The 16,223-nt window shown below is 42.4% G+C and overlaps 1 protein-coding gene across 7 annotated transcripts in view; it reads right to left on the bottom strand.

The window, feature by feature from the left end:
* The window catches only part of VEPH1 (ventricular zone expressed PH domain containing 1), a 177,712-nt gene that overhangs the window by 81,056 nt on the left and 80,433 nt on the right, over positions 1-16,223 (bottom strand). For all 7 annotated transcript variants that reach the window (XM_084638166.1, XM_084638164.1, XM_084638167.1 and 4 more), the window contains one exon: positions 15,438-15,832. In XM_084638166.1, coding sequence (XP_084494292.1) covers positions 15,438-15,832 — 395 coding nt within the window. The remainder of the gene's footprint in view (positions 1-15,437; positions 15,833-16,223) is intronic.

The raw sequence follows: 16,223 nt of genomic DNA, 5'->3' as shown, positions 1-16,223 counted from the left end.
CAACTACAACGATAAAGGATATCAAAGGGAATAATTAAAGACCTAACCCAAGACCCGCTGAAACAAATGGGGAAACTCCCCGTTGACTTCAATAGGGATCAGATTGTAAATATATATCATAACTCAGTGCAACAGCAAAGCTACATTAAGCCAGGCCCACTAACCCCAGTCAAAAAATATTTCACCACATCTGTCTGAAGATCTCAAACTGTTAGCAAAGCAATAACCATCATTTTGTTTTTGCAAGACACAGGAGCAGATATATTACAGTTTTTAACATAATTAATCATTCAGTGACTGGCCTAGGGAAAAAAAGCAAAATAAGTTAGCAATGTAAGGTCATTAGAGTCACTGCTTGATATTTAGCTCAGTTTAACTGGTCATTGGATTAGGGAGAATATTAGACCCTGATCTTGCAAACACCTATGTCTGTGCATAACTTCGTGTGACTAGTCCCACTAGTTTAACTTTACTGTGATGAGTAAATTTCATTTATGCACATACATAAGTATTTGCAGGATCAAGTCTTTAACAAGGAAACAGAAGCAACCATAAGCAGTGAAATTTTTCAAAACTGCAGTTTTAAATCATTTCCCCCTTCACTGCTTTCCTTTACCTATCTCATTGCTTTTGTTTTGAAGATGGAAACAATAGAATACATTTTTAGAAAAGAATAAGGGAAAAGGGCATTTTAAGTGTCCTTAAGAGAAGCCCTTTGTTCTTCAACTTGATTTTGAGCACTAGCAGTTTGTCAGTTTGGCAGATTATTGTGTGTTGTCGCAACTGAGGCAGAGATATTTCACCTCCAGTATACTCACCTGAAATGTTCCTGGATAAGATATGGTTATATTGGCATCCAGAAGGGCAAACTCCACTTTTAGTGTAGTAAACTTGGTTCTCTGAATATGAATGGCAAAAGCCACATCTGGAAACATATGGATCTGTTTAGCTTTATAATGCTTTTTCTTCCTCCCCTGCCCCCCCCCCAACCCCATTACACTGAAAAGTCTATGTCAGTTGCATACCAAGTGGAAACAGGCAGTGATAAGGCATCTTTGTTGCACGGTCCCATCTTCAAAGCTGAAGCATGTTTATCTGATTTCTATTTATAATGAACCACCAGCTCAAAAGAGCATCTACCCAAAGCCAGTGAGGACTCATTGCTGACGGAGATAGAGAGAGAAGCAGGGCTCTGGACCCAGAGGCCTAGGGTTGGTTTGCATCCCAGACTGGGAGAGCCTGCTGTTTTGTTGTTGCTGCTTACGGTAACTTGTTCGGACTCCCTTTGAGGAACATCCTTGCTGACTGTGTTTTCTTTCTCCTGATTCCAGTCCAATTGCCTTCCTGTCCTTCTCCTAAAGGAAGGAAGAGCTCTCACAATTCCATAGCCTCTCCGCACTCCCCTCTACCCTGCAACAGAAACCCTCCTCTTCCTCCAAAGGGCTGCTTTACCCACCTTCCCTACTTTAAGCCCCAGGCCCTCTCTACTCTGGACTTGATGCCAATTCCTCCCTATCTCCTGTCTTACCTTTCAGTGAAGCCTGCTTTACCCTATCTGGTCCATGAACCAAGGGAGGGGTCAAGAACTAGCATCAGGAGCAAGCAGGTTATCCCAGCCATGCTGGCTGGGGGAAAAATATAGTTCCAGTCAGTGGAGAGGCTGGTTGCATCAGTACTGGCTTGTGGCGGTTCAGTGATGAGACAGAACACAGCTTTATGCAAGCAAGCAGGCTGGTCAGCGGAGATGGGCTGTTCCGCCCCCCCGCCTTCCACCTTCTCCTTTTATTATATTTCTCCCCCTAAGCATTACACACTGCTACCCAAAGGAATGTATGACGTTGATTAATATACTTAGTTACCATCCTTTATCTACTACAATCCTGGTTCTCAGGCCTTGAGCCCAGGCTAAGAAAGCCTCCCACAGTTGCTGTCCAAACAATCAAGTTCTCATGGTTCATATCTAGCCCTTGTCCTTGGATAGAGCAATGTGTGCATTGCTTCTACAAAACAGTCAGGGTGTGCCCTGCCTGCTTCCAGGTGGAATAGCTAAACATGACCTCTTCACTGGCTCCTCCTAAGAGTCCAGATCTAACTCACCTCCCAGCAGCCAGAATTCCTGTTTCCTTTGCAGCACAGTGCCCCAAATCCCTCACAAGGAATTAGCCCCTTGCCAGGCAAGATCCACCTAGAGATTAGTTAATTTCCTATGCTTAAATTAATGCTTCCAATTACTGTACTAGAATGAAAATGCACTTGATTTGCTAGTTTTCACTATGATCACACATCTGTGCAGGCTGCAGGCAGGAGTGTGTTAATGCTTCTATTACAGTCCTTGCAGAGCTGGCATTCCACTAGAAACCTGACAACCATAATCAATGCCCACAACAAAGCCATTCTGTATACTAACACTTCAATTTTCACAATGCATACATTTTTAGATTTTGGATGAGTCTGGGGCTTAATACTAGTCCCAAATAATATGATGCCAACGAATGCATTTTGGCATAGCCAAAAATATGTCTAGAAACATTGGCCTGTGTCTCTGTAACTTTGTGGTCATAGTGAATTAGCAAAGGCCCATGTGTTCTAAATCAGTGTTTGGCTTATGGCATGTTTAAATGTATCAAAAGAGTGCAGAGGCAAACACTGCAGGGGAGCTGTGATCTTTTCCATCTAGTCTGTCATATGGTACCAATTATCTCTCAATTCAGCATAAAACATAACAACCCCCAGATTTAGGTTCAGAGCACTGCAAACTAGATTCCCCCCACCACCACCACTTTAAGGAATTTCTGTCATAAATCCTATACAATTTTTGCTGTTTATATTTTATCCTGTAGAACTACCAAGAATCAGAAATGACTTACAACTGGCACAGCATATACAGAATGTTATAATATTTTCATATTTTTGTTGAATGGCATTACATTTCCAATCTGATTTTTATGTTAAGTCAATACCAAGCTTGCCTTTGAATGATACATTAGAACTCCCTAAGCTCTGACCCTAGAAAAAAAAGTTTAACAACTGGCCAGAGATGTGCAGATTCTAAAATGTCCTCCATATACAGGCACTCAAATGTTTTCTTTCTGATGGGTCACCTGCCACACAAGTTACCTGTAATAATTTGGGATGCGGGTATTAGAGGTAGTATTATTATATCAATTATCTGAAACGGCAGTAACGCAAGAGAGGAAACATTGTCCTTCCTTCACCAATTGTAAACCGACAACTGCAGTTGTATGGGTATAGCAAGGAATTGTTAGGCACAGCAGAGAGAGCATGAGAAAAAAAGAGAAAAAGGTGGCTTGGAATGTGGAGCATGTGGTACTAGCCAATTTCAAAGACAGGGTCTGCACTAGATGGATTGCTAGTCTGATCTGCTAGGGCAATTCCTATGTTCCTAGGACACGAATGTGTAGAATAAGGGTGATGGTAATGGCATAAATAAGGGGACTAACGTCAGAGATGCAATCATCCTAAGTGGTAACCGGTAAGACTACGCAGTAAGCCCAGTCGATGGCTGTGAGTCTTGCACTGGGACTGGAGGAATAGTCTATGCTAAAATCTCTAAAAAAAAAATAAAGGTAGTTTCAGCTCTAAGCTAATTTGCTGTAGTCCTCATTGAATTTACTCTGAAAGACACTGAAGATAAAGATAGTATTTCCTGCTGGTATAGCACCTTTAACCTAGGGATCTCAAAGTGCTTTACTACACTTGTTATTACCCCTATTTTTCTAGATGGGTAAATGGAGACAGAGTTCAGAGTAACAGCCGTGTTAGTCTGTATTCGCAAAAAGAAAAGGAGTACTTGTGGCACCTTAGAAACTAACCAATTTATTAGAGCATAAGCTTTCGTGAGCTACAGCTCACTTCCTCAGATGCATATCGTGGAAACTGCAGCAGGCTTTATATATACACAGAGAATATGAAACAATACCTACTCCCACCCCACTGTCCTGCTGGTAATAGCTTATCTGCGGAATCACCTGATCAACATCCTCTACAGCAAACAGGGAAAGATTAAGAATGAGCTCTCAAAAATGGATACTCTCATAAAAAACCAACCTTCCACACAAGCTTCCTCGTGGCTGGATTTTATTAAAACTAGACAAGCCATTTACAACGCACACTTTGCTTCTCTACAAAAGAAAAAGGACACTAAACTTTCTAAACTACTACATGCTACAAGGGGCCACAGCAATGGTTCCCTCAACCCACCTAGCAATATTGTTAACCTATCCAACTATACTCTCAGCCCAGCAGAAGCAGCTGTTCTATCTCGGGGCCTCTCCTTCTGCCCCTCCACCCCCACGAACATGATACAGTTCTGTGGTGACCTAGAATCCTATTTTCGACGTCTCCGACTCAAGGAATATTTCCAAAATACCTCTGAACAGCATACTAATCCACAGAGTTCTCCCTACCAACACTACAGAAAGAGGGATTCTAGGTGGACTCCTCCTGAAGGTCGAAACAGCAGACTGGACTTCTACATAGAGTGCTTCCGCCGACGTGCACGGGCTGAAATTGTGGAAAAGCAGCATCACTTGCCCCATAACCTCAGCCATGCGGAACGCAATGCCATCCACAGCCTCAGAAACAACTCTGACATCATAATCAAAAAGGCTGATAAAGGAGGTGCTGTTGTCATCATGAATAGGTCGGAATATGAACAAGAGGCTGCTCGGCAGCTCTCCAACACGAGTTTCTACAAGCCATTACCCTCTGATCCCACTGAGAGTTACCAAAAGCAACTACAGCATTTGCTCAAGAAACTTCCTGAAAAAGCACAAGATCAAATCCGCACAGACACACCCCTGGAACCCCGACCTGGGATATTCTATCTACTACCCAAGATCCATAAACCTGGAAATCCTGGGCGCCCCATCATCTCAGGCATTGGCACCCTGACAGCAGGATTGTCTGGCTATGTAGACTCCCTCCTCAGGCCCTACGCTACCAGCACTCCCAGCTACCTTCGAGACACCACTGACTTCCTGAGGAAACTTCAATCCATCGGTGATCTTCCTGATAACACCATCCTGGCCACTCTGGATGTAGAAGCCCTCTACACCAACATTCCACACAAAGATGGACTACAAGCCGTCAAGAACACTATCCCCGATACTGTCACGGCTAACCTGGTAGCTGAACTTTGTGACTTTGTCCTTACCCATAACTGCTTCACATTTGGGGACAATGTATACCTTCAGATCAGCGGCACTGCTATGGGTACCCGCATGGCCCCACAGTATGCCAACATTTTTATGGCTGATTTAGAACAACGCTTCCTCAGCTCTCGTCCCCTAAAGCCCCTACTCTACTTGCGCTATATTGATGACATCTTCATCATCTGGACCCATGGAAAAGAAGCCCTTGAGGAATTCCACCATGATTTCAACAATTTCCATCCCACCACCAACCTCAGCCTGGTCCAGTCCACACAAGAGATCCACTTCCTGGACACTACAGTGCTAATAAACAATGGTCACATAAACACCACCCTATACCGGAAACCTACTGACCGCTATTCCTACCTGCATGCCTCCAGCTTTCACCCTGACCACACCACACGATCCATCGTCTACAGCCAAGCTCTGCGATACAACCGCATTTGCTCCAACCCCTCAGACAGAGACAAACACCTACAAGATCTCTGTCAAGCTTTCTTACAACTACAATACCCACCTGCAGAAGTAAAGAAACAGATTGATAGAGCCAGAAGAGTTCCCAGAAGTTACCTACTACAGGACAGGCCTAACAAAGAAAATAACAGAACGCCGCTAGCCGTCACCTTCAGCCCCCAACTAAAACCCCTCCAACGCATTATTAAGGATCTACAACCTATTCTAAAGGATGACCCAACACTCTCACAAATCTTGGGAGACAGGCCAGTCCTTGCCTACAGACAGCCCCGCAACCTGAAGCAAATACTCACCAGCAACCACATACCACACAACAGAACCACTAACCCAGGAACTTATCCTTGCAACAAAGCCCGTTGCCAATTGTGCCCACATATCTATTCAGGGGACACCATCACAGGGCCTAATAACATCAGCCACACTATCAGAGGCTCGTTCACCTGCACATCCACCAATGTGATATATGCCATCATGTGCCAGCAATGCCCCTCTGCCATATACATTGGTCAAACTGGACAGTCTCTACGTAAAAGAATAAATGGACACAAATCAGATGTCAAGAATTATAACGTTCATAAACCAGTCGGAGAACACTTCAATCTCTCTGGTCACGCAATCACAGACATGAAGGTCGCTATCTTAAAACAAAAAAACTTCAAATCCAGACTCAAGCGAGAAACTGCTGAATTGGAATTCATTTGCAAATTGGATACTATTAATTTAGGCTTAAATAGAGACTGGGAGTGGCTAAGTCATTATGCAAGGTAGCCTGTTTCCTCTTGTTTTTTCCTACCCCCCCCCCCCCAGATGTTCTGGTTTAACTTGGATTTAAACTTGAAGAGTGGTCAGTTTGGATGAGCTATTACCAGCAGGAGAGTGAGTTTGTGTGTGTATGGGGGTGGGGGGGATGTGAGAAAACCTGGATTTGTGCAGGAAATAGCCCAACTTGATTGTCATGCACATTGTGTAAAGAGTTGTCACTTTGGATGGGCTATCACCAGCAGGAGAGTGAATTTGTGTGGGGGGGTGGAGGGTGAGAAAACCTGGATTTGTGCTGGAAATGGCCCACCTGATGATCACTTTAGATAAGCTATTACCAGCAGGACAGTGGGGTGGAAGTAGGTATTGTTTCATATTCTCTGTGTATATATAAAGCCTGCTGCAGTTTCCACGATATGCATCTGAGGAAGTGAGCTGTAGCTCACGAAAGCTTATGCTCTAATAAATTGGTTAGTCTCTAAGGTGCCACAAGTACTCCTTTTCTTTTTGGAGACGGAGTGTTAGAGTGATCTTTCAAAGGGCACACAGCAGGGTCAGTGAACAGTCTGAACCATACCCAGGAGTCAATGTTGAGTATCCTATTCTTAATCACTCGACTTACAGAGAAACTGAGGTGGCTGGAAATTCTAGCTAACATAAACTTAAACTTAATAAAGGGATGGGGGAGTCCTCAGGAAGTTATAGACCAGGGAATCTGGCCTTTGAGGTAAGCAAGATCCTTGAACACTGATAATATACAAGATCACAAAGCATCTGGAGAAGTCTGAGCTGCTGAAAACTACTTTGCTTTGTTTAATAAAGGGTAAAATGGTGTGATAAATATGGTGAGAATTTTCAATGAAAAATTCAGACGGTTAAATAAGGGTGAAGTGATGGACATAATATACAGGAATGTCTAAAAGGCATATAAGGTATGGAAAAGAAGCAAACATGGGAAACTGGTTCAACTTAAACAACAAGTGAACCAAATATTCAACCCCAAATGGAAGCAAACCCAAATCAATTAATTTTGTAGGTTTCAGAGGACTTCCTTCTGACACTATACCAAAATGTGGAGCTTAGCTTCAAATATTCACTCATGCCAACACATCAATGTTGTTCTATTTTTGACCTTAGGCACTTGCAACCCTGGCCTGAACTTGACCATGGTCTCAGGCCCTCTCCACAATCAAGGCAGCCATCCAGCTTCATTTTGCATCGAAGTTCCCCTCAATGAATTTTCAGGCTGATGTAGTTAAGGCACATCCATTTCATAGACAACAGTACACAAGGTTACTGAAGTGGCCAGCCTTGTGTCCAGCCACCTTTGACTGCCCTAACCTGATGGATCAGGTATCCATTTTGCAGCTATGTGAATTGGAGGTGGCCTTTCAGTGTGAGATCAAGCAAGATGCAAACCCATGACCTTCTGGAGTGTAGTCAAGCACCTTAACCTCCAGCCACCACACCTCCTATTCCTAGGGTGTAAATCATTTGAACAGATTCAGTTCAAAATCTGAACAATCTTTGGGTCTGAACACCTCAGAATGCACTGCACCTTACAAAATGTGATAACAGCTGAGGAAAATGATGATTGTTTGTTTGTTTGTTCAAAATGTAGGGGCAGCTCCTCAGCTAGTGTAAACTGACAATATGTACCAGCTGAGGATCTGACCCCACAGTTTTAAACCTCAGTGTCCTTTTAAGACTGTAAAGTCCAATGTACAAATCAATATTACAGTGATTTTGAAATACCATATAAAGAAATATATTACAATCCATAGAGACTGAGTAATACTACTGGCTGAGTGTATAAATCAATAAGGAGTCTGCAAAACACATGTTGTAAAGCACAAATACAGCTATGCAAAGACTGAAATGCACACAGAGTGTGCAAGCCAATAGTAAAGAAACTTGGTCAAAACACAGAACAGTGTAATAGAGTAGAGAAACACATATATATATGTCAAGTATCAGAGGGGTAGCCGTGTTAGTCTGGATCTGTAAAAGCAGCAAGGAGTCCTGTGGTACCTTATAGACATCTGATGAAGTTGGTATTCACCCACGAAAGCTTATGCTCCAATACATCTGCTAGTCTATAAGGTGCCACAGGACTCTTTGCCATATGTATTGTGGCAGAGCGCTGACCTTGTCCCCATGGGTCCTGCACTTCTAGGAAGTTTATGCTAGCCTCAGAGGCTCACTGTGACCCTCCACATAGCTCTTCTCTCTCTAGTGCTAAGGTTACAGTCTACTGAACCCTTTTCATCATAAGCCAGCAAGAAGGTTGGTGATACAACTCCCAGTCTCTGTTGTCCCTATGGGCTTATTCCCAAACAGTTTAGCTGCCTGTCCTGACAGGGGCCTGTTTTCCCCTCCCAGAAGGTGTTTCTGTAGTGGCAGGTTGGGGGGAACCCAGGCTCACCCTCTATCCTGGGTTCTAGCCCAGGGACCCTAATGGCAGCAACTGTTGACAGCCAACATTTCCCTGGGCCACTTCCCCCACAGTTCTCCTGCTTCTCTCTTCTTCACCTTAGAACTCCCTTACTAATGGCTTAAGGATGTCTTCATTAACCAGCCCTTCAGCCACACTTCCTCTCCCTAGCTCTCCTAAGCCTGACTGGAGTGAGCCCTTTTATAGTATCAGAAGGGCCTTAATTAGAATCAGGTGTTCAAATTACCTTAGTGGCCTCACCTGACTCTTTGCAGGTTAATTGGAGTCAGGTGTTCTCATTAGCCTGGAGCAGCCCCTGCTCTGGTCAGTCAGGGAACTGAAAACTGCTGATCCAGTGGCCAATAGATCTGCCTTCTACTACTTTTTCCAGGTCCTGTGGACCCCCGCCCTTAGGCTGGGGGGGGATCCTTTGTAGTGGACGAGCTCTGCCCGCCCACGTCCTGGATCCCAATAGGACTACTTTTTCCAGGTCCTGTGGACCCCCCCCTTAGGCTGGGGGGGGATCCTTTGTAGTGCACGAGCTCTGCCCGCCCACATCCTGGATCCCAATAGGACTACTTTTTCCAGGTCCTGTGGACCCCCCCCCTTAGGCTGGGGGGGATCCTTTGTAGTGGACGAGCTCTGCCCGCCCACGTCCTGGATCCCAATAGGACTACTTTTTCCAGGTCCTGTGGACCCCCCCCCCCCTTAGGCTGGGGGTGGGATCCTTTAGCAGTGGGCAGGCTTTGTCCGCCCACTTCCTGGATCCCAATAAGACTACTTTGTTGTACCCAGCTGGTCTGGGTCTATCACAGTACATATGGTAAGTCAATCTATGTATTTATTCATGTCAGGATACAAAGAGAATGAATGAATGAATGAATGAATGAATGAATGATCAGCCACTATCCATTATCCACATCCTTGCTAGGAAGAGTAACGTAAAGTTAGAAACATGGGCCTGATTCTCTTCACACTAGTTTTAGACTGGTATAATACCACTAACTTCAGTGGAGTTATTCCCATTTGACTGGCTTGAATAGAGTTAGACCCACTGTCAAACTCACTAGAAGAAAGGTGGTTCAGAGGGGCGTTGATTGACATTTTCAAGGTGCTGAAAGAAGTGAGGAAGGTAGACTTTTCTACAAACCTTTAAACTGCTAAATACTAGGATATAAATTCTGCATTTGGATCCCTGTATGGAATTCCCACTGACGTCAAGGTTATTCCATGCCTATATCCAGGAAAAGTATTTAGCGTTAGGACTTAGGGACACTGATTTTTAAAAAAAGTTAAGGAAAATGGCAGACAAAATGAAAATTGTGGCAAAGCTTCTTCATACAGATGACGAACTTCTAGGACACTTTACCTACAGCACCAGCAGAGGCAACTAGATTATTTACAAGTATGTGAGGTAGTGATGGCCAGCCAGGCCCTCACTTCTAGAATTCAAAACTACAGCCTAGATAAAGAGAGTTTGCTAAGTGGTGATCTTCACCACTTCTTCTCTAAGACCTTCCCAAGAAGTTCCTTCTGGACCCACAGGAAGCTCTGTGCTCTACCAGGGAAATTTGATTTGTTGGGGTTGGGGAGAAATCATGTCAGTTCATGTTTAACGTGTTAAGGGATATACAGGAATAAAGTACTGTTGGAACAAATTCTTATGGGTTATGGGCACCTGCTGTCATTGTTGCTTCTGATACTTTTGAATGATGTGTTTCCAGCTTAAGTGAAAATTCAGGTGATCAGGTTTTGGAAGTACCAGACTGAGATTCCTGCGTTAAGATTTTGTAAGGGAAGGGAGTACACACTGGAGAGTTTAAGCAGCTGTGGAACGTCCAGTTAAGAGACAATTTGGAAGGATTTTGACCTCTGGGAAGTTGCAAAGTTGTAGGAGCTGTGTGGTGGCAGGTATTGGTAAAGGTCACGGGTCACTAAATGGAGGGGATGGGATAGAGGAATATGTCCATTTCTCCTTCCCCCTGCTCTGAAAGACCTTGTCACTTTTGCTCATCCTGACTTTCTTCCCTCTTTCCCCTTCATCCTATTCTTCTGGCTTCCCACATGACTATGCCACTAATGTTCTTGCAGTGACCTCCAATATCCTCTTGACCACCCTACTGTTCATTTTGCGGCACAGCTGTTCTTGTGTCGACCTCAATGCACTACCTACGGTATTTGTGTGGCATCCATTACCATTCTATCAGAGCACCTCATAATCTCTAATGTACTTATCCTCACAACAATCCTGGGAAATAGGGAAGTACTATTTATCCCCATTTTACATATGGGAAACTGAGGCACAGAGAGGCCCACGATTTTACAGGAAGTCTGTGGCAGATTAAGATCTTGAACGCAGGTCTCAGGCTAGAGCCTTCACCACAAGGCTATCTTTCCTCTGTCTAGCTGCCTGTCAGTATGCAAAGTGATTCTGGACACTACTGCATGAGGGATTCTGGGATTTTTCCAATCCAGAAAATAGCCTATAATTCATACTGTGGAAGCACAGAAATTCACTGTTCATGAAGAGAGAAAGGTGTGCACAGCACAGAGACAGCTGATCTCTGAAGTCACCATTGCTGCAGTTGTGGTAAGGGAGGTGCAGTGGAGCTTGGTGAAACGGGAGGGAAAATAGGTGGGCAGCTGCAAGGGGAAGGATGTAGCTAGGGCACTTCCATGGGACTTATGAGATGGGAGTGGCTGAGGGGTTTCTAAGGGTATCTGAAATGGATTACTATCAGTAGCCAGATTTCCAGTCATGCAATCCTAGACAAAACCCATGGTTTCAGTAGAGCAATCCAAGACACCAAGATATGGTCATCCTAGTGAAAAAACATCCCATTGACGGCTTATGTGGCACAGAAGCAAGACAGCTCGCTTATACTCTATGCTCCTCCTTTTATTATAGTGTAATCAGAATCATTCGTTCCTGGGTTATCCATATGCAGGGGTATCCACACACTGTGCACATATCCATGTTCTTCAAGAAAGTACCATATGGGATATATTTTGCCCTAAGAAGTTTACACACATTTTATGTTGTGGTCAACAAAAACAATTTAAATTCTGTATAACTAGAGTACTGTAGGGCCAGACGTTTCCACCCTCACAAACATCAAATAGTATCTTACTCCAGAAACAGCCACACTGAAATCAATGGGACTGTTCACAGTATATGGTATTATTTACAGATTTTAAGACCAGAAGGGACCATTAAATCATCTAATCTGACCTCCTGTCTAACACAGGCCATAGAATTTAATCCAGTTACTCTGTTGAACCCAATAACTTGTTTTTGGCTAAAGTATATCTTCCAGAAAGGCATCCTGTCTTGATCTAAAGACATCAAGGAATGGAGAATCCTCCACCACCCTTAGTAGTTTGTTTCAATAGTTAATTACCTTCATTGTTAAAAATGTATGCCTTCTTTCTAATTCATCCTGAGTAAGAATCCAGCCCATAATCTACTGTGTGCTACTTACATCTAATAATGTTCTTTGTTAACTTGTGTGTATAATATACATTAAAAGTTATATTTAAAAAGCTCGGGAAAGAACAAGATCCAAATCAAGTGTTATTTTTTGGGAACTTCTTGTACTCCCCATTATTTGTAACTTGTACTGCTTTGTTGAAACATCCTCCTATCCTCCTCAGTGTTTCTTTCCTATTTTACATATTTAACACACCCCCACCCCAAATTCAACAAATTCCTTTTTAACTGACACAAAATCAACCAAAGATATGTTTTTAAAAAAATCTGACTAATGCTCAAATAGCTGTATAGAGAGTAAAACACGGATGAATTTGAATGATCTCCTGTTATGACATGCAGAAATAATATAGGTCAAATAACTGCCAGACTTTGGACTGAGCAATTTATGGAATATCTGAAATATTAAAAAGTTGTCTCCCGTGTAATGAGCATGAGTGAGTTTCTGTGAATGTATTTAGAATGAGTCACATTAGTCATCTATCTTGCACATATGTCCTTACTCAACAAGTTTCTTCAAGAACTTTAGTTGATGATTTCCCAGGAAATTACAATAGTCTGAATGAATTGTGAAATAATGACTTGCTTAAAACATCACTATAATAGGGCTTTTAATTAGTATGGCACTAAGAGGAAACTGATCAAAATGTTTAAAAATATTCACTGTATTAAAAGAAGACACAGACTCACATTTAATTCTTTACGCAAGCTCACACGTCAGATTGTTCACTCTCAAACTCCCATTGTCATTTACTGAAACAGTAAGACATACGAATAACTTTGACAATGAGAAGTGTTTCAAACAGCAAAGCTGGACTTTGGAGTATTTTTTCTCAAATTTCTGCAAAAAACAAACTTGACAAAAAGTGTAGTTGGCAGGTCAATACTGCTTTTTCAACTCCTTGGCCACAGAATAAATAAAGACAGCTGGAAAGGCATCTGATGCACAAATGTTAACGCATGAGACCTGCTTTGTGTCTTACTATGGAATGATATTTTAAGTGATCAGAAATGAAAGCTTATCAGATTGATTGACTGAACTGAGTCATTCAGCTATTTTCTACAATCATTTAGCCTGACTATGAAGCCTTACTCCCACTGGTGATCAATACACCTATTGAAGTAAGTGGGACTACTCACATGAGTAACTGCTCATCAATAGGAGTAAGAGGCTCACAATTAGAGCTGTAAACTCATGCAAATAAACCAAAAAAACCCAATATTTTTCAGGGCACTGAAACTATTCACTGAATTTGAACTTAATCCAGCTAATAGTTTTGGCAAACAAACAAACAAACAAAAACTGAATTTTTTTTGAAGTCTTGAAAGATTTTCAAAATGAATCCTGTTGATGTTTTGTTTAGATACAGTTGTTTTAACATGAAGTTTCAATTCAAATTGACATTTGAAACATTTCATTCAGCCTGAATAAGGGGTTGGGGTTTTTTGCAGCAAGAAAAAGCAAAGAAAAAAATCAGCTTGGGTCTGAAATGAACTGTTTGTTAGGGTCTCATTCCCCCTCCCCCCCTATCCCGGGGTTTGGCCACTGAACCGAAAAAATCAATTGTTCACTCAGCTCTATTCACAATCTGGCCTTTAAGAATTTTAATTTGAAAAGGAGTAATGCACTGAGACCAATCCTGCAGGGTAGGGAGCACCTCCACCGGGGCCTCACAGGATCAGGCCCTATTTCATTATTGGCTATCAAGTTCTTGAAAACAATTATCTGTAGACCTGGCTTGACATGAATACTTGGACATAGCAAAGGCCTCACTTCTTGGAAGACAGGATTAGGGAGGTAAATGATGAGAACACAATGTCCGTGCTAACTAAGATAGGCAAATGGGTCAATAAGCTGAGTGACAGAATGTCTGAACTAGCTAAGATAAGGGGAGGGAACATCCAGGGAACCATTTACAAAGAAAAAAATAATAATGGACAAGGTAAGTCCAGAATCCAAAGATGAACTAAAAAGTAAGTCATGCATGGAAAGTCTGTGGACAGAACATGCAGTACAGGGATTGGTTCCTACAAAATAACCAAGTCAATCCAAAACGTGTGATGCAATGAATACTAAATGCAATGATATGTGTAAACATATATAAATGAAGAGTAACTGTGCAAACTGTGCTGTGTAACTGGTTGTGTGATGTATCCTGCATTCACCCCCTGTCTGAGTCATAAGAATATAAGAACGGCCATACTGAGTCACACCAAAGGGTCATCTAGCCCAGTATCCTGTCTTCCGACAGCGGCCAATGCCAGGTGCTTCAGAGGGAATGAACAGAACAGGACAGGTAATCAAGTGATCCATCCTCTTTCTCCCATTCCCAGCTAGGGACACCATCCCTGCCCATCCCAACTAATTGCCATTGATGGATCTATCCTCCGTGAATTTATCTAGTTCTCTGGTCCACTCACTGTTGCTTTGCTGTATGCCAAATAAAAATACCTGAGTGATAAAATGTGGAGTTGAACTGAGTGTTTGGGAAGCCAAGTAGAAAGAGGTCTTGGGGGGAGGATGGGAAAGGGGGGATCCCAACACTATCCACTGACTCTGCATGATGAAACTGAGAATCATTATAGAGTTCTGAGGCAATGGTAAATAGGGGCCTAATTCAAATCCCATTGGGAGTCTTTCCCCTGACTTCTAGTGGGCTTTGAATCAGAGCGTAGTGGAACAGAACATCTTTATTTGAGATTCTGGATCTGATTCTTTTCTGACCTACCCTCGTGTAACTCTATTAGCTACATTGATTTACCCTGATGTAAGAGGAGAATCAAACCCTTACCCTGAGCCCAATCCAGCATTCTTTGCACAATATTACATTAACTTCAAAGGGAGTTTTGGGTGTGTGAGGACTGCCAGCTTGGGGCCTCTGAAGGATGCACAATATTGCTGAAGGAAAGGACAAAACCTATGAAAGAAGGTTCAAAATGTTGTAGTTTATAACAACATTGTTGTGTAAAAACATGTTTCATCCAACATAAGAGCTCCTGCTTAGAGAATCTTACCTAAAAGTTTGCATGAGTACTGAAGGGTTTTGTTCTTGTTTTAAACTGTTCCTTTAAGATTCCCTTAATTTGAAAGGTTCAGAGCTCTTACCTTCAATAATACACTGATCTGGGCTAGGAATTTTCTTCCCAATCTCCATGACATATGCTTTCACTTTACTAAGATTTTCCTTTAAGTGCAAGTAGAGCTTATCCTGATATTCCAACGGATTTTTTATTGTCTCTGTACTTCCTTCATGGCAGTTTTCTTCAACAGATTCTGGCAAATTTTCTAATTCTGTACATTTGATACTTGGGTGTGAAACTGAAGAATTTTCCAGCTGCGATTCTTCAGTGTCTGGACTAAGAGGCAATTTGTCATTTTCTTGGCTAAGATACATTTCTGTGAAAGAGATGCCAGCTGCTATATCTCCATTGTCCATGTCTTGTCCATTGTCTGAATTCATCCCCTTTGTACGGATTGCATGCAAAGCTAGACTTTTGGACCTGCAATGCAAATAAAGGGAAAGACAAATGGTTTGTGATAGAGGTAAGATGGGCTGCAGCATGCTGAAGAATCAGATAAGATTTCTGGCCAAATTCTGCTCTCATTTACATCTGTGAAGCTGCTTTGGTGCAACTCAGAGCAGAATTTGGGCCTAAATATCCTGTTGGTGGGCAAATACGCATAGCTTTTAATAAACCTGTATTTCAAAAACAGGTACTCAGAACCCAAATCAAACCACAACTGTAGTAAGTGAAAGAAGTCAGACAACAATATCTATATATCAAAACATATGCACATTAGAGAATGCACCAGTGTATCTATCACTCATCACTATAATATCTCAGCATCCAGTCTATCAATCACATTATAAAATTATACCACCCAGCAGTG

The sequence above is a fragment of the Lepidochelys olivacea genome, assembly GCF_965140295.1.
Source record: "Lepidochelys olivacea isolate rLepOli2 genome assembly, chromosome: 9".
NCBI classification, from domain to species: Eukaryota; Metazoa; Chordata; order Testudines; family Cheloniidae; genus Lepidochelys; species Lepidochelys olivacea.
This window is presented reverse-complemented; position numbering and strand designations above follow the sequence as displayed.